Source organism: Mirounga leonina, unplaced genomic scaffold (assembly GCF_011800145.1).
Source record: "Mirounga leonina isolate KUSES-001 unplaced genomic scaffold, KU_Mleo_1.0 Mir_454, whole genome shotgun sequence".
Classification (NCBI taxonomy): Eukaryota; Metazoa; Chordata; class Mammalia; order Carnivora; family Phocidae; genus Mirounga; species Mirounga leonina.
This window is the reverse complement of record NW_023270763.1, coordinates 6,065,987-6,083,143: the sequence shown is the minus strand read 5'-3', so window position 1 is coordinate 6,083,143 and position 17,157 is coordinate 6,065,987. Positions and strand designations below refer to the sequence as shown.

At 52.2% G+C, this 17,157-nt stretch overlaps 2 protein-coding genes across 2 annotated transcripts in view; one reads left to right on the top strand and one right to left on the bottom strand.

Annotated features, from left to right (window-relative positions):
- LOC117999365 (myosin-16) overlaps window positions 1–17,157 on the bottom strand; it is a 59,936-nt gene that overhangs the window by 22,169 nt on the left and 20,610 nt on the right. The window contains exons 18-28 of the mRNA XM_034988397.1: window positions 16,154–16,274; window positions 12,486–12,622; window positions 11,100–11,181; window positions 8,469–8,642; window positions 7,326–7,553; window positions 6,716–6,820; window positions 4,255–4,341; window positions 3,881–4,026; window positions 2,634–2,724; window positions 2,152–2,208; window positions 1,379–1,465 (exon numbers count right to left, since the gene is read on the bottom strand). Coding sequence (XP_034844288.1) covers window positions 1,379–1,465; window positions 2,152–2,208; window positions 2,634–2,724; window positions 3,881–4,026; window positions 4,255–4,341; window positions 6,716–6,820; window positions 7,326–7,553; window positions 8,469–8,642; window positions 11,100–11,181; window positions 12,486–12,622; window positions 16,154–16,274 — 1,315 coding nt within the window. The remainder of the gene's footprint in view (window positions 1–1,378; window positions 1,466–2,151; window positions 2,209–2,633; window positions 2,725–3,880; window positions 4,027–4,254; window positions 4,342–6,715; window positions 6,821–7,325; window positions 7,554–8,468; window positions 8,643–11,099; window positions 11,182–12,485; window positions 12,623–16,153; window positions 16,275–17,157) is intronic.
- The window catches only part of KPNA7 (karyopherin subunit alpha 7), an 88,030-nt gene continuing 74,860 nt past the window's right edge, over window positions 3,988–17,157 (top strand). The window contains exon 1 of the mRNA XM_034988390.1: window positions 3,988–4,467. The gene's annotated coding sequence lies outside the window, so the exon portion shown is untranslated. The remainder of the gene's footprint in view (window positions 4,468–17,157) is intronic.

Sequence of the window (17,157 nt, the reverse complement as noted above, 5' to 3'; positions counted from 1 at the left end):
GATGTTTGGATCCAGGGAGACACACAAGAAGAAGGCCATGTGACCACGGAGGCAGGGATTGGAGGGATGCAGCTATAAGCAAGGAACACCAAAGTTTGCCAGCAACCTACCAGCAGCCAGGAGAGAGCCCTGGGACACACTCCCCCTGAGCCTCCAGAAGGAGCCCACCAGGCAGCCCCTGCTCCGTGGCTCCCCATATCACACAGCCCCATGATCCCGCTTCTTCCCATCCCCCTGGTGCCCTGAATCCTGTTGTTCCCTTAACTTCCCCTGCATCGCTAGACATCGTCCCTTCTTAATGCCTGCTCTCCCGGGACCTTGACCACAGCTGGACACCAGCTCAGTAGGCCCCTCCACAGCGAGCAGACTGTGGCCAGAATGGTGGGGGGTGGGACGTGGAGTCCAGGGAGCCTTCCAGTGCTAAGGGACACCATCCACATTCCTGCTGTCAGCTCTGACCCAGGGTCCACATTTATAAGAAACCTGACTACACGGAATTAGAAGGAGAGTTTCAAGTGTCTCCTGCCAGTCTCCACGATGCCTTTATTTGAACTGAAGGAAGTTGAATTCCACACCAGAGGCTCAGCTTGGACTCCAGCCCTGGGAGTGTGGGGTCACCCCATGTATTAACCATGTCTTTATTTTCTGTATTCTGATGCTTTGACATCTGGGGCTTTGCTGACCCTGGAAGGATGGCCCCTCCCAGGGTTAGCTAACTCCTAGAGATAGCAAACAACTGGATTTCCAATGCAAAGCAACCAATCTAGAGCCCACACCTCCAACCCCTCCTCTGTGGGGTTCTCACACTCTCAGCCACTCTAACCTGCCCTCAGTACCCCCATGGCCAGGTACCAGACAACTAGGGACAGCCCCTGTGCCCTAGAGCCTGCTGAAATTATCCAAACTAGCCCATCCTAAGCCTGCTCACTCTGCCTCCCTTGTTCCTTCCTCAGAAACCACAGTAAAGGCTCTTGCCTACAATTTCCCCCTGCCCTGGCCTCCTCCTGACCTTGGTGCCTCCCCGTGTAGCCCTGCATGGCATGCCCCTCTTCTTGGGAACTGTCACAGACTCTCTTTAGTGGCAATCTTCTCTTGATCTGCTGGTCTTACTGCAGCTCACATTTTCTATAAACACGAATCATACAACGCCTGCCCTCTGCCTTCAGTCCGGTGCTGCTTCTATCAACACCACTGAGCTAAGAAGACCATACCAGCTCCTCACTTGCCTCTTCTTTATTATTGTTTTCTCCTCATGTCAGCCCCAGAAATTCAGCAAGAAACTAACCGGTCTTTTCCCCACTGCTCATCATCCAGTAATTTTTTTTTCTCCCTGCAGGCAGGCAGGAATTGGGGTTCTTGGGTCCCCTGAGGATGGTACCTGAGCAGACGTGGCTCCCCCAGCCTCTTCCAGCCTGTCACTGAGGTCTTCAAGGTCCCGGGACAGGTCACTGCGTTGTTTCTCCACCTGGGGAAGATCAATGAGCATGACGGGAGCCGTGCAGGAGCCCCCCCTTCTCTGGTAAAGACTACAGTGACCACATGGTGTCTGTGAAGCTAGGGGCCTGCACTTGGGGAGTTCTGCCCACTGCCTGCCACCCCGCACACTCAGTGAAGGATGCCTGTGTCCTTCTGCACTGGGTGGGTTTACTTGCCCTTCCTACCCCCGGCCCGGTTGGGCTGAATCTGGAGTTTAGGTGTGTGAGGATTTCGTCTCCCACCAGCTTTCTGGCCTCATCCTCTGCAGGATCCCCACCCTAAAGCCTCCTTCCATTCTTTTCTTTTCTCTTCACATCTTTGTCACTGTGCAGAGAGGTGCTATTTCTTCTCTTTGCCTAGAAATGCTTCCTGGCGTCAGTCTGTTGAATTCAGTCTCAGAGTCCCCAGGCTAATGTTGCCTCCTCTACCTGCCCCAGGCAGAACTAGCCTCTTCTCCTTGGACTCACATCAGAAATAGTATCTTAGCATCTTACATCATAATTAATATTGCACATGTAGCACTGGGCCTTGTGCACAGCTCGAGAAATCAGCGAGGCCTGTTCAATTGGAAACCTGTCCTCTTGCCTTCCTGAGTGGAGTGTCTGTCTGCTTACAGTTGGATTGTGACTGGTGCTGGGTCTTTAGACTCAAAAAGTGCAGAAGTATTTCATTTACCTTGGCTCTCATTGCCCGCTCAGCTTCCAGTTCTTCCTCCAGCTCCTCAATTCGGGCCTAGCAGACAAACAAGCAAAGGGAGGTGATCTCTTCTGGGTGAAGTTACAAACTTAACCATTTGGCCTTTTAATATGGAAATGATGGCAAGTTGCTGAGCATATGATGGACACCGTCAACAGCAGAAGGAAACTGGGCACAGAGAGTGTGTGCAATAGCCCTGAGGCAGGAGGGAGGCTGGGGAGTGGTGGGGGAAGGCTGGGTGACAAGGTCAGGGAGGGAATAGGGGCAGATTGTGGAGGGCCTTGTAATCATTGTAGGGGCTTTGACTCTAAGCCTGTGTGAGGTGAACATGGATCAGTCTCAAGGACTCTGGGGCAGTCTTGCTCCTCAGGAAACCCAGGTAGCCAAGCACCTGATGGGAGCAAAGGTGCCTGGAAGTGCATTTCAAAAGGGGAGCTCTGTCCTCTCGGTCCTGGACACACCTGGTGTTCCTTTAGTTTTCGCTGGAGTGTGGAATTCAGAGACTGCTCATCCTCATATTTAGAGTTGACAGAATTGATTTCCATATCCCTCCTGCAAGAGAAGGTTTGATCTCCTTAGGGAAAAGCTCTGAGGGGAGATCAGCCAGCTGGCAAGGGAACAGAACCTGGGCTGCTGGAGGAGGCCTTGAACCTGCTGAAACCCACTCATCCCTCAGCATCTGGCTTTCTGGGGTGGCTGCCCAGAAGGTCTCACCCTGCAGAACCCCAGAATCTGCTGCACATGCTTTCCATCTGCTTATTCATTCACTCATGCGCATCTTAATTTGGTACAAGTTTGTTGAGTAGATCTACTATGTGCCAGACGTTGTTTGGGGTTCTGGGGACACATCAGTGAACAAACCAGACAGAAATCACTGCTCTGGCGCAGTTTACATTCTAGGGGCTCCAGAATCACTTGGATGCTTTGCCTTTTTAGGGAAAATTTTCTTCTAAAAACTTTCCACCAAAGGGTGTCTCCTTCTGACATGTGGGTTCCATGTGCCAAGGAGCCATGTGTGAGAACTAAGGTGCCAGAGACCAAGTGGATGAGCAGGATGGTCAAGGTCACGCGCACCTCCTGGCATGCCACAGAGGAAATGTGCTGAGATGCAGAGCCAGCTGCACACCCTCCTAGCAGTCCATGGTGCTGTGAAACTGCCTTAGCAAAATGCACCTCAAAGATGCATTGTCCAAATTCCACTCCCTGAGAGCTTTCCTTGTCTGACTCCTCCTCATCTCCATCCCTCAGCCTCTTACTTAGTTCAGGTTTACACCCAGGCTGTTGCAGTAGCCTTCCCATTGCTTTCCTGCTTCCAGTGTTTCTCCACTCCACCTGTCTCCCATGTTATTTCCAGAGCAATACTGTGAAAATACCCCCTCAACTCCTTGTGATCTTTGAAAGCTCAGCTTATGGGTTTCTACAAAGACTCCTTGCCTTTTGGGGCGGATGCCTTGCTTAATACTTGTCTCCTTTCCAGCGCCCAACAGGCCCTGTGTGAGGCTGGGAGCTCCCTGTCCACGAGCAGCACCTACTCGCCGTCTCCCTGTATCCTCTGTGCTGGGCACGGTGCCTGCACACAGCAGGTGCTGGGGACGTGCATTAATGCATGTGAAGCCCCCAGCACAGTGCCCAGCACCTGGCGCCACCCAGGAAGTGCTAGATACTGCTAACGTTGTCATGGGCAGAATGAACACCTGCATGGGCATACTTTTTCACCACCTCCTCGAGGTCTAGTTTGGACCGTTCCATCTCATTGAGATTGTCAATGGTCATCTTCAGGTCACTCTCAGCTTTGCGACGAGCCTTTTCCACCTCTGCCCGGATTTTCTTTTCTTGTTCCCAGTTATCCTCCAGCTGCAGAAAGAAGAAAAACAAGAGAAAGCGGGGGTAGGGGGTGAGTCTGAGGCCGGAATGTGATGAGGAACCAGACTGGGCCTGGTTCCTTCACTGTAGCTTCAAGAGAGGCTCTCACTGTCCCAGGGCATGGGTCAGTCCAGTTCCCCAAATGCATCTGAGGACCCTGTGCCCCAGCATGGGCCTGGCCCTTGAGCTATAGCATTGGCCCCAGCAACAGGGCATTACCTCATGGATCTGGGTGCTGAGCTTGCTGTTGGTCTTGGTCAGGTGGTTCACCTTGTCCTCCTCAGCTTGCAGGTCGTCGAGGGTTTTCTGGAGGGAAAGATACACATATACGTGTGTCCCACAAGCCATGTGGGGACAGCTGAATAGACCTGGTTCTCCACCATCACTTCTGAGCTCAGTGGACAGCTACTGAACACCTGCCCCTGGTGCCAGGTGAGGTGGGGGCAGACCCAAGCACCTGTTAGCTCAGGTGGGCCCTCACTGGTCAGTGGGGCTCTGGTTCTCCATGGGGTATGTTGGAAATCTGTGGGGGGCTTTTGGTTGTCACCACAATTGGGGGCCCCACTGGAACTTAGTGGGTGTTTCCAGGGATGCTGGGCATCTTGCCTTGCTCTGGACAATCCAGCACCTTGAAGAATCCTGCAGTCCACACACCTGATGCCCCACCCAGGCATTCACATAAGCAAAACAACAGACTCTTCTGAACCGACCACCCAGCACCACTTTCCATATAATGCAGCTATTTTTTTTTTCATTTAGCATAGACTACATTTTTAAAAGAATCATCTACCATGAAAACTGAGAGATTTGTTATTGTCAAAATCTCCCTGAGAGTTCTTCACCATGTTGTAAACTCGCATCACAGACAGCAGCTGCACTTCGTTATCTGCGTCCCTAACACACCGTCCGTGCCCATCTGCAGCCACCTAGGCAGGCTCGGGTGGACGGCCTACTGCTCACGACATCTTCTAGGGGATCTGCCTGAGCTTTGACACGCTGACAGCACCAGAATTTATTATAAATTACATTCCATTCACTTCCTCCTTAAAAAAGAAGGGGTACACTACTGATTTTTTTGAAGTTATGAATGAGTTATAATAATTTTTATTTTAGAACAGTAGAGGCTTCCAAAATACACTCTGTGCCCATTATTTGCAGATTATCTATTTGCCTTTTTATCTACTAGCTAAAATTTATTTGTAATCCCAAACCAATACTTGCGGTGCTTTCATGGTCATTTACAGACATGCGCAGAGCATTGAAAAATTTGAGCCTCCTGGGGTGCACATTCCCAGCTGTGGTCAGATAAGATGGTGCCCTGCCTTCTTGTTTCGCTCGTACTGCAAACAAGTGTCTTTTTTCAGAGTCTGTTCAGTGCCATGGTTTCTACAGTTTGGTGCTTTTGTTTTGGTGATTTTGCTTTATAAAATGGCCCCACTCACATTCTGCCATCCTGTCTAGTGTTCCCAAGCACAATAAGGCTGTGATGTGCCTCACAGAGGAAATCTGTGTGTCAGATAAGCTTTGTTCAGGCATGAGATATAGGGCTGTTGACTGTGAGCTCAATGTTCAGGAACCCACAGTACGGACCAAATAGTGTCTTTCAACAGAAACATACATAAAACAAGGCAATGTATCGATTGTAATCAATACATATGATGTATTGAGTGGCCGATGAAAATGTGACCAGAGGCTTGCGGGAACCTAACCCTGTATTTCCCCTTAAAACTGAGGTTCAGGGGGCGCCTGGGTGGCTCAGTTGGTTAAGTGACTGCCTTCGGCTCAGGTCATGATCCTGGAGTCCCTGGATCGAGTCCCGCATCGGGCTCCCTGCTCGGCAGGGAACCTGCTTCTCCCTCTGACCCTCCCCCCTCTCATGTGCTCTCTCTCGTTCTCTCTGTCTCAAATAAATAAATAATCTTTAAAAAAAAAAACCCAAAAAACTGAGGTTCAGTGTTTGCTAATTCGGTGTTTGTGGTGACTTTATAGACCATGACTATCTCGAATAATGAGAATTGACTGTATTTATTGTAAAAGGGGGCTCTGAGTTTGAAGTGGTTGAGAGTCACAGCCTAGGGGGAGGTATTTCTGGAGGCAACAGAGAGAGGTCCTTGGGGGACTTGTTGTGTAATCATGGTGTCAGCAAACATGGCGATGGGGGTCCACTGTCCGGCCCTGGGCCTCAGCTTGCTCTTTGTACCTGTGTCTCTAGACCGAGGAAGTGGTCTGTGCCACGGTCAGCACCGGTGGCTGGTTGGAGCTGGCTCTGCGTTCAGGACCCTGAGCCCATAACACTTGAGTGGGTCTCCCCATGACAAGAGCTCATGCCCTTTGTTGCTGAGCTATATCAGGGTTCACTGTTGTGTCACTCATAGGGCACGTCTGTGCACCTCACTTCATCCTGGTGAGTCTGGGAACCATGCCTTCCCGCGCACCCGGGACTCTCAAACTGTCCTAGTTTGGGTGATAAATTACAGGGTCACCCCACTTACAACAAACCTGGGAGGACAGCAGCAAAACATGACAACACCCACTTCACTGATGAGGAAACTGAGATTTTGGGAGACTCTGTGCCTTCCCTACGGGCCCCAGCTGAGGGGCAGCAAGGCCAAGATTTGAACCCGGGTCTTCAGTCTCCGAGCTCCACCTGCTCTGCCAAGGGCAAACCGGTGATGCCTACCTGGTGTAGCTCCTCCAAGGCCCTCTTCTCCTTCTGGAGCTTGGCGATGGAGTCTTCCCGCAGCGAGAGGTCCCCAGTCAGGGTGCGGACCTTGTGATCCAGGGCCTGGAAATGGGGGTGGGAGAGAGAGACAGGCCCTTAAGTCTGGGAACACCCTTGGGGGAGGCACTTGCTCTGAGAGAGGGGCCCTGCAGCTTGGCTATGGTCCAGAGTCACCTGGGAGCCTGAGAAATGCCAAGGCCCAGGGCACACTCCAGCCAACCACATCAGAATCTTAGGGTGAGGGCAGCAGTGAGAGCTACCAGTTCAGGCCTTTGCTATTCAAGCCCAGTCCTCAGATGTCAGCAGTGTCTTAAGAGACTAGACCCTCGGGCCCCACCAGACTTGCCCATCCGACGTGGTAACGCCAGCTACGTGTGCCTACTGAGCACTCAGAATGCAGCTAGCTCAACAGCAGAACCACATTTTAAATTGCATGGAGCTAAGTTAATAGCCCCATGTGGCTGATGGCAAGGGTCTTGGGCAGTCCTACAGTGGGGACTCTAGGTGTGACCCCTGTAGGCTTCCCAGTTCTGGTGAGGAGTGTGGTCAGGCTCCAGGGCCTCCTCACCTGCTTCTCTTTCTCTGTCTTGGCCAGTGTGGTCTCAAGGCCCTCCAGGTCCCGCTTGAGGTCGCTCATCTCCCCCTCCAGCTTGCGCTTGGTGGCACTCAGGGAGGCCGTCGTGCCTTCCTCTTCCTCCAGCCGCTCCCGCATGTCGGAAATCTGGCTCTCCAGCTCCATTTTGGTCTTCATCATCTGGGTCAGGCGCTCCTCAGCATCTATCAGGTTCTCTTGCTCCTGGGGGAAGAGCGAGCTCCCGTCAAAGGGGTCCCAAAGGGGTCCAGGCATGAGCTCCGAGCCCCACGCGATGTGTGCGACAAAACATCGTCTAGCAGTGCCGTCCCCAGACTGCCAGCGGCATCACCTGTAAGCTGGTTAGGATGCCAAGTCTCAGGCCTCACACCTGTTGCATTTAAATCTGCATTTCCATGAGATCCCAGTTAAGGTGTTGTTAGCAGAGGTGGTCCAGGAGAAGGGGAGGACACTCAGGCTGCACCACACTGGTAGTGCAGGCTCTGCCATCCCATCTGCTGAGCCCAGATGTGCCTGTGCCTCCATCTGTCAGTGGGGCCTGGGCCATCTGCCCAAATGGCTCCCAGCGCTGAGTGGGAACTTTTGTGTTCACAAGCCATTTCCCATCCACAGTTCCTCCTTATAACAACCCTGAGGGGCAAGCCAGGCAGATGTTACCATAAGCTACAGTTTAGGGATGAGGGAACTGATATTCAGAGGAGGGTGGGGTTGTTAAAGGTCAAGTGGACAGGAAGGGGCAGAAGAGGGACAACCTGGGTGTCCACTGGGGTCTCCCCGAGATGGGGTCAGTGGTGTAGGACGACAACTGGCCACAGAGTCGAGCCAGACCAGCTGTGTGACTTATGGTTCACGGCATAACATTATTGAAATTCAGTTTTTTGTCTGCACAATGCAGGAAATCATCATTGTGAGGCATAAAGGGGTAGAGCCCATGAAGGTGCTTCTATCAGTGGGTGGTTTTTTATCGCTGTGATCGCACTCGTACACGGCTTCTCAGAAGGCTCTCCAGCCCTCCCTCCCTCCCTGGGTCTGACTCTCAGTGACCCTGGGGATCCTGGCAGTTGCCAGGGCCCCCAGCTCCTGGTCCCTCCCTCCACTCCGCTCCAGGGCCCCACATACAGCCTGTAGCTGGATGGTGAGGTCGTTCTTCTCCTGGCTGAGCGTGGCCATCTTCTCCTCCAGCTCCTTCACCCTGTTTATCAGCTCCTGTGTCTTGGACATGGCGTTCCTCAGCTCCTCCTCCTTGGCCTTCATCTCCTCCTCTTGCCGAGCCACGTTCAGGAGTGGCTTGACCTGAGTGGTGAGCAACACCATACTGTGTCAGGGGCATGGGCTTTGCCGGGGGCTCGGTGGTGGGCTGTGGGGGCTCTGCCTCAGATGGGACCTCACACCCCCACTGGGGTGGAAAGCAGCTCTTACAGCCGTGAGGTGGAACCCCTCCACAGATCCCCAAAAGCATCCCTAGCCTCCACAGAGAAGGCCCATCCTTGCTTAGGACCAATCCTCAGGGTGCTCTTTGACCCTACGAGACACCGAGTGAGGTGTTCCTTGGCATCTAGCCACGCCCAGTGCTTACATCTGTTCTGTAAATTGTGTGTGCTTGGGAGCCCTGGCTGAATTCAAGCTCTGGTTTCCCTTGCCTTTCTCCCTTACTGATTCCTCCCTCTCTGTGTCTATCTCTGCTTATGTATATTCTCAGTGTCTCTGTCTCTATCTCTCTGTCATGTGTAGATTCTTAGTGTCTCTCTCTGTCTCTCTCACTTACTTCTTTCATCTGTTCCCCTATGTGATCTTCCAGGCCTCCCACAACCAAGCCTCGCTCACCCTGCTCCAGCTCAGCTGGTACGTCCTGCCTCGTGGCCACTGCCCCCCTTGCTCTCGGCTCTGTAGGGCTGGGCCTGCTTTGTCCCTCTGCCGGCCGGGAGCACCTGCTCCTCGGCAGCACCCACTGCACCCATCCGGACCTCTCTTCGCATTTGGCCCTTCTTACCCTGCATCAGTGCCTGGGTCCATCAGCTCGCTCCACTCGTACTCCTCTGCCCTGCTAGACCTTGAGCCCTTCAAAAATCTCCCTCATGCCTTCTGTGTCCCTACAGCTCCGAGTGGAGCTGGCAGGACAGGCTCTCAGGGTATTTCCTGACCAATGGTTGCATTTCTCCAGAGGGCAAACTCCCCGTGGAGATGGATTTGGGAGAAGGCATCACCTCTCTTGGAAGATGACAGGGACGCCTCATTGCCAGCCTGGGCTGTAGGGACCTGGGATGGCACGGTGGCAGGTCCATGTAAACACACAACTACGTAATCCTTTTTGTTCCGTGAAAGCCTCCCACAATGTGTATTTTTTTCCCCATCGATTCATCCTATCTGGCTTAAATAAGATTAGAACCTAATTAAAAACTAAGAGTAAAGGATTTTTATTTTATTTTACTCTTTTACTCATTGGAACAGGACCTTGCTCCACCGTGTTTAATTAGTGGTTTTACTTTCTAGTAAAGAACGGGAGGTTTTCAGGCTTTGTCTCCTCATCTGTGACCACTGGTGTCCCGCCTGAAAGAATCTTAAAGGCTGTTGGTCTGGAGCTTCCCAGGGGGCAACGCCAATACCAAGAGGGCAGATGAGATAGATTTGGCATTGCATAGAAACCTTTGATATTCATCATTACATAGTTACTTTAAAAATTACTTTTAAGAATAAGAAACTGAATGAATCATTTTTTTAAATAATTTTTAAAAACGGAAAAGAACTCGTCAAACCCACCATTTTGTGGATAACGCTTGCTTAGGATGAGATTAAAGCAGATAAGGATACAAGTTTCCTTTTAAAATAAAAATTTCAAAATAAAAAAGTGAGTTGACATAAGGAAAGAAGGTCCGTCATAGAACAGGTGGGGAAATGAGCGGTGATGACTGAACTCTGAGAAATGCTCATCTGGACTCCTCTGCCATCTCAGGCCCTTGAGGGGGCTGGCCTGTGTGGGTGCCTTTGGAGATGCAGACCTTACTCTCCCTCCTTTGAACCTGTGGCCAGCACTGTGTTAGAAAGCGCTTTCCCACGGGGAGGGGAAAGAAGCTTCTGCACAAGTCGTGGGGGCCGCAGGGCCAGAGAGAGGGCCCACCCCTGCACACGGCCCCTGAGACATCACCATCCGCTATCCACCCGGGTCCTAAATGTGGCAGCCCTGCGTCCAGCCACGGCACGAGGAGTGTGCCCCCTGAACGGGGGCTTGAGGCGGGGACGCCATCACCCACTATGATTCCACCTGCATCAGGAGGATGGTTCATGGCCTCCTGCATTGGTTAAGGACAGGCTGGTTGCTTGGGGGTCCCGCAGCCCCACCACCTGGCTGACTCACTGCCTTCTCTGCTGTCTCAGAAGAACCTGAGAACTGGGAGGTCAGACCCCATGATTTCCTGAGGTCACTCCAGCTCTAAAGCTGAGCACTTCACTAAAGAAGTTGAAGATGCCTCAACATGCCCAGGGAGAGGTGCTGATAACCAAGCCCACTTTTTGTAGTGTGTGTCGGGGGGAGGCTCTCCATCCTAACAGGATGTTACTTTGAGGGATGAGATAAGGCGGGAAGACACACTGTGATTGTTCCTCAGGGAGGAATTCGCCCCTGTCTGGAAGGAGGCTAGATTCCTCCTTGGACTCATTTTTGGACCTTGCCTGCAGAATCCTGTGGCCTCCCACCCAGGCCCAAGGCCCCCCGTCCCCCCACAGCAGCAGGCTGGCCTGGCCCCCGAACCCTACCTTATTGTAGAGCTTCCACCAGCCCCAGAAACGCAGCTCCAGGAATTTGCGTGTGTTCCGCTGGATGACTTTCAGGCCGATTCTGCAAAAGGGAAGCCGGCGTCTCATGGATTAAAGCTTAGGTGTTGGGGCTTGGCTTCCCTGATGGAACGGTTCCTCCCAGACAGCACAAGGCCAAGACAGACCATTCATTTCTTCTTACGCTTCCCTTCCCTCTGCTCCCTCGCAGGAAATCACCCATTATTCTCTTCATCCTATCCATCTGCACTCTCTGGAATCTACCTCCTTGTCCCTGGCACCTTGAACAGACTGTGATTTACTGAGGCCCCGGGTTGGGCTGGGCTGCTGTCCTACCCTCAGCCACTAACTGGAGTCCCTGCCTTCAGTCAGGGTCGAAGAGGGCCTGGTGGATATCAGGAGCTCATTATTGCTGTTATTTGCTCATTACTGTTATTATTACTAATGCTATGACTAATACTACAACAAAGAGCCAGAGTCGACCAGAGGCCGGCCAGGCGAGCCTGAGCTATTTTCTGAGAGAGACCGCTGGGAAACATGATTCCAGGGGCAAGGACTTGGAGTGAGGGCTTCTGGGTTCTAGTCTTGACTCTTTCCGCATGAACCGGGGCCAGGCCCTTCACCCTTCTGGCCTCAGTTTCCAGGGGGTGCTGGCCCTACCACATCCCTGTCATAGTATCATCACACGGATAAATAAGGGGCAGTGACCGGTAGGCTGTAGGAGAAGAATTTATGTTAGGTGGTCCCTGTTAGGGGTTGAATTGTGTCCCTTTCCAAAAGAAATGCTGAAGTCCTAACCCCTAGTACCTGTGAGTGTGACCTTGTTTTGGAAATAGGGTCTTTGCAGATGTCATTACTTAGGTTAAGAGGTCATACTAGAGAAAGGGGGGCCCCTAACCCAAGATGCCCGGTGTCCATATAAAAAGAAGGAAGCCAGTGTGGAGACGCAGACACAGAGGGGAGGCCTTGCAAAAACAGAGGCAGAGATCGGAAGGATGTGGCCACGAGCCAAGAAACGCCTGGGGCCACTGGGACTGGAAGAAGCAAGAAAGGATCCTCCTCTAGAGCTTCGGGGGGAGTGTGGCCTGCAACAACTTGATTTCAGATGGCCGACCTCCAGAACCGTGAGAAAATACACTTCCACTGTTTTAAGGCAGCCAGGCTGTGGTGCTTTGTTACGGCAACCCTAGAAAACTAATACAGACCCCCAACAGGGTTCTTTGAGCCGGCAAAGACGCTAGCATCATCTCACTGCCCAGTGTCGCTAATGGAGCTGAGGCCTGTGTGTGTGGCGGGGTCCCTGGTCATCCCCTGTGGGTGAGCGTGGCCTCCGTGGTCCTGCCCCATTGGTGCTTGTGAGCGTGCTACCTTCGTTCCAGCATCTTCTTGAACTCGATCCTCATAAGGAAACCCCGGAGGCGACACTGTAACATTGTCATGATCTTGGCCAGCCGCTCGTCCCGCATGTCCTCAAGCTTAGCCAGGATGCCAGCTCGGAAGAATACCTAGGGGAAAGACACACTCACCTGAAAATAGCCCAGCTATCACCGGTGGCAGCCACTTGGCGGGGAGTTTTAAATTCAAGCACCAGAGGTTCGGAAAGGTCCTTAAAAGTTAAGAGGGCCAGTCTGGTGCTGGTGGTTTGAGGCCCCTCGGGAACAGCTGGCCCCAGCCTGGACACCGCCAATAGCAGGACCACTGCTGGCCCCAGCGTCGGTTTCCCCCTGCCCTTGGCTCCTCCTGTGGGCCTTGCACTTCCTAGCTGGGTTACCCTGGACATGTCTCCTCACATCTCAGGGCCTCAATTCCTCATCTGTGAAATGGGGATGTTGATCCCTCCCTGAGGGTTGCTATAAGAATTAGATAGAGATATTGGGTAGAAAAGTCTTGTATAAACTGCGAAGCTGTAAGTGAAAGGTGATATTCATGATCCTTGCTGCTATGGTGACTGCCCAGCAGCCAGGGTGGCAAGGGGCCTGCCTTCTTTTACCACCATGCAAAACAGCCTTTGCACCATCCCGGTCCCCCAGGGACCGGGGAGTGGGAAGAGGGGCTAGTGAGGGTGGGGGTGGGGTCGACTTTGTAGAAAGGATACAGGGTTTTACCAATGCTGCACAATTTCAGGCACCCAGCTCTGATGTGTGAATGGGACACATCCCCAGGAAAACAGGGCCAGCTTTGCAATGTGTTCGAAAGATCAGGAAAGACCCAACCTCAGGGAAATGCAAATTAAGATCGCAAGGTACCAATCCCTCCTCCCTCCACCTGTAACTTTTAAGACTTCCGAAAAGGCAAGTGTTGGCAAGGTTGTGGATCAAGGTGAGTTGGTACAACAGTTTTGGAAAGTGGTTTGGCATTCCCTTGTCAAGTTAGATGTTTGCACACTCCGAAACAGGCAGCTAGCCTCCTCAGCATTAACATATCGATCTCTGCCCTGGCTGCACATCGTTTCTGCCTGGAGGGCCTTGGAAAGATGCTGACACCTGGACATAGGTGATTTCAAACAATTTCTGGGGTGAGGCTCTGGCATTGGTATTTTTACCTCTCTCCAAAAGGATTCTAATGTACAGCCAAGGCTGAGAATTTCGTTCTAGAGAAACCCCTATGTAGGACCATGTGCAAAGATATTCAAAGTAGCATTGTTAATAACTGCAGGGGGGAAAAAATCAATTTCCAGGGCACCTGGGTGGCTTAGTTGGTTAAGCGTCTGCCTTCACTCAGGTCATGATCCCAGGGTCCTGGGATCGAGTCCCACATCGGGCTCCCTGCTCAGCGGGGAGTCTGCTTCTCTGCCCCTCCCCTGACTGGTGCTTTCTCTCTCTCTCAAATAAATGAATAAAATCCTAAAAAAAAAAAACTGAAAAAAATCAATTTCCAAGGAGAGAAGAAAGGGTAATTGTGGCTTGGCTGTCTGAGGCAGCCTCATATGACAATGACGATGAATGAATGTCATGTTCCAAACAACAAGGATGAATCTTGGACATACAATGAAGTGTTAGAAGCATGTTACAGAAGGGTATATCAAGTATGAATCTTCCTGAAGCTCAAAACCAGGCAAAACCCGGGGCCAGATGCATATATGATAAAACTATTTTTTAAAAGGCAGGAGGATGGTTAACATTCAGGACAAAGTTTACTCCTGGGGGTGGGGAGGGAAGAGAGGAAAGAGATGCAAAGATTAAGTTCTGGATTTTTAAGTGGGCTCATGGGTGGTTTTATTATTAGTATGTTTCATAATGTAACATCTTTTTGTAGGACATGATAGAAACTTCTAGAAGGATAGAAGGAGCCAGGAGACCTGCACCTGGTGTCAGCCTGCCTTGGATGTGCTATGTGACTTTAGCCAAGCCACTCTCCTTGGGGAGGCCTCGATCTCCCCTCCTGTTCAGTGGGAGTGCAGGACCCTGACTCCTCCCAGCCCCGAGAGTCTGCGATTCCACACGTTGGGGCAGGGAGCAGAACCCCCAGCTAATCTTTTATGTGGATGCTATGGATACCAACCAGAAAAGAATGGAAAAGAATGCTCCCTCTCCTTGCCTTCCTCCCCCACAAAAACCCAAAGAGCTAGCCACCATGGAGTTGAGACATTGGGCTTGATTTCATGAAATGTTTCTTGATATTTCACAATGGCTGCTCATTGAGGTGTGTCCTTTTAGGAGCAGTGAGGTGAGCATGTGGCTGGGGCTGGGGCCCACACGCGCCAACGTTGGGGATAAGGGACACAGCTGACAGGCAGAATCATCCTGTTCTCTGTTCTGCCTCTGCCACCAGAACCTGCCTGGTCCTTGGGGAGCTAAGCTGTCCCCAGCATCCCCAGGCCTTTATCTGGACCCGAGGTTCCCAGTGCAACCCTTGCACAACCACGAACTGCAGTCCGTTTGCCCAGCCAATACCAGTGTCACATGCTGGCAACGGCAGCCCCAGCTCCCCTTCCCGTGAGCGGCGTCATGGGGCCCGAGGCCTGCTCCATCCCGCCTAGTTCTGTGGAACTGGGCACATCAGCTCCATGCCCCTGTCCCCGCTTCCTCAAGTTTCCCATCCTTCAAAGGTGGGGGTGGGGGAAGAAGCTGGTATCCAGTGATTCTGACAAAACCTCAAGTGTTCCTCTAAGTCAGTTTAGCTGTGCACAGCATCTCTTAATTGTGAAGGAGGCCAAAGCTAATAGTTCTGGCAGATTCTACAGCAGCGTGAACAATTCTGCCAGCACTGACTACCAGAAGCAAGCTCCAGGGAGCTGGGGACTCTGTTCTGTTCACTGGTGTATCCCTAGAGCCTTGAACCGCACCTGGCACGGGAGGTGCTCTGCGAACTTTGCTAAGCGGCCAGTTGTGTGGGATGCACACACAGCCTGGAGCATCCACGTGCTCCAGCAGGCCTGTGGGCTACACAGAGGCAGGCTTTGAGCCTGATGCTCCCGAATGCAAAGCTGGGACCCCTCCTGGATCACCCTGGTTGTCATGCTGGGGTGCAGTCTGCTTGGGCAGCTGTAAATGGACACCTCGCACCATTAACCCGGCTGGCCCTGCTGATCCCAACTGGACTCTGCAGGGCCAGGAAGTGGGACAGACACAGGGCAGCCCACGCCCTGTGAGTTAGGATCAGGCAGACTCTCTGAGTCAGCACCGACTCACCTGCCAGCTCAGGCCTGGAGCTTTCGGTGTGGGTGGGCTGGGATTATGGTGCTTCACTCTCAGACCTCACCCCCCACCACACACAGCTTCATGCCCCAGTCAAACCTAGGACCTTGATTCTGACTGGGGCTCATACAGGTCTAGGAAATAATCTACCATTTATTAAGTACCTGTCTGAGCTGGGTCCTCACCCACATTATTGCTAATCACCTCCCAAATCCCATGAGATCAGCTGTATCAGCTCTCCTTTTTCAGAGGAGGAAACTGAGGCTCTCAGCAGCTGTGGGAGGGCTTCCCCAAGGCAGGTAGCTGGTCAGCGGCCGAGCTGGAATTCACCCCCTGAAGCCCACCTTCTGGGGACAAGGCTGGGTGGCATAGGGAGGGAGTGCCACCGGAAGACCATACCTTGGTGTGCCCAATTTTGTACTCATTCGCATCCAGGTCGATGGACCCGAGCAGCAGCTCTGAGGCCTTCTTGTTGTCTACGAATCCCTGAGGAATCACGGTGGGGTTGAGCACTTGGTACCTGGTGGGAGAGAGACAATGACAGTCATCATCATGCCCAAGCTGGTAGCTCAGGAAGCACATCCACGCAGCTGATCTTTGCGATGGCCTTGGAGTCGAGGGTTAGACCTGTTTTACAGATGGCCACAGCAGGCCGTGGGGTGGGACTGACAGGAGGCCTTGGAGAGCGAACGTTGGTGTGGGTCAGGAGTTCAGGAGGAGGCAGGTGCTCCTAGAAATGAAGACACCAGAATCTTTCCTTCCTGATCTTTCCTTCCAGGCATAGGAGAAGCACTGTTTTTCCTGACCTGCCAGCAGGTCCTTCCCTGTTTAGAGCCTTCAGAGGGCTTGGACAAGATGACCTCTAGTGACTTGTCCTGCTCCGTCCATCTGCGGTCATTTGTTCTAGCAGGTGGGGAGGGGGTAGAAGGAAAACAATGCCTAAGGTGGAGGTCTTAGTTTGGGTTCCACCAGAAGCAGACCTTGAGACGAGGATCCAAGTGCAAATAGTTTATTGGGGGGGGGGAGCTGCAGGGTTGGGAAGGGGGTCAGGGAAGTCAATAAGAGGCATGTTATCAGATCAGTTATCACAATGGGCAGCTGGGGCTTAATGCTGCTGGGGGACACTGGGAACAGTGGTGTGCTGGAACCTGCAAGAGCCAACTGTGTGCATCTCTTCCCAACCCCACATTCAGTCATTCAGTGACGTCACACTGATGGCTCGAAATCAGCCATGGGAGTGTTTATCCCATGGAAATCCAAAGACACTACAAATCAGGGCTTTTAAATTTTTATTATTTTTAAAAATTTAACCTGGAGAGCGTATTGTTAGATCCTTATCTGGAAGCCAGTATAGAACATGCCTCATAGTTAGCCCACCAAGAAGGGTGAGGGAGTTGAAGTAT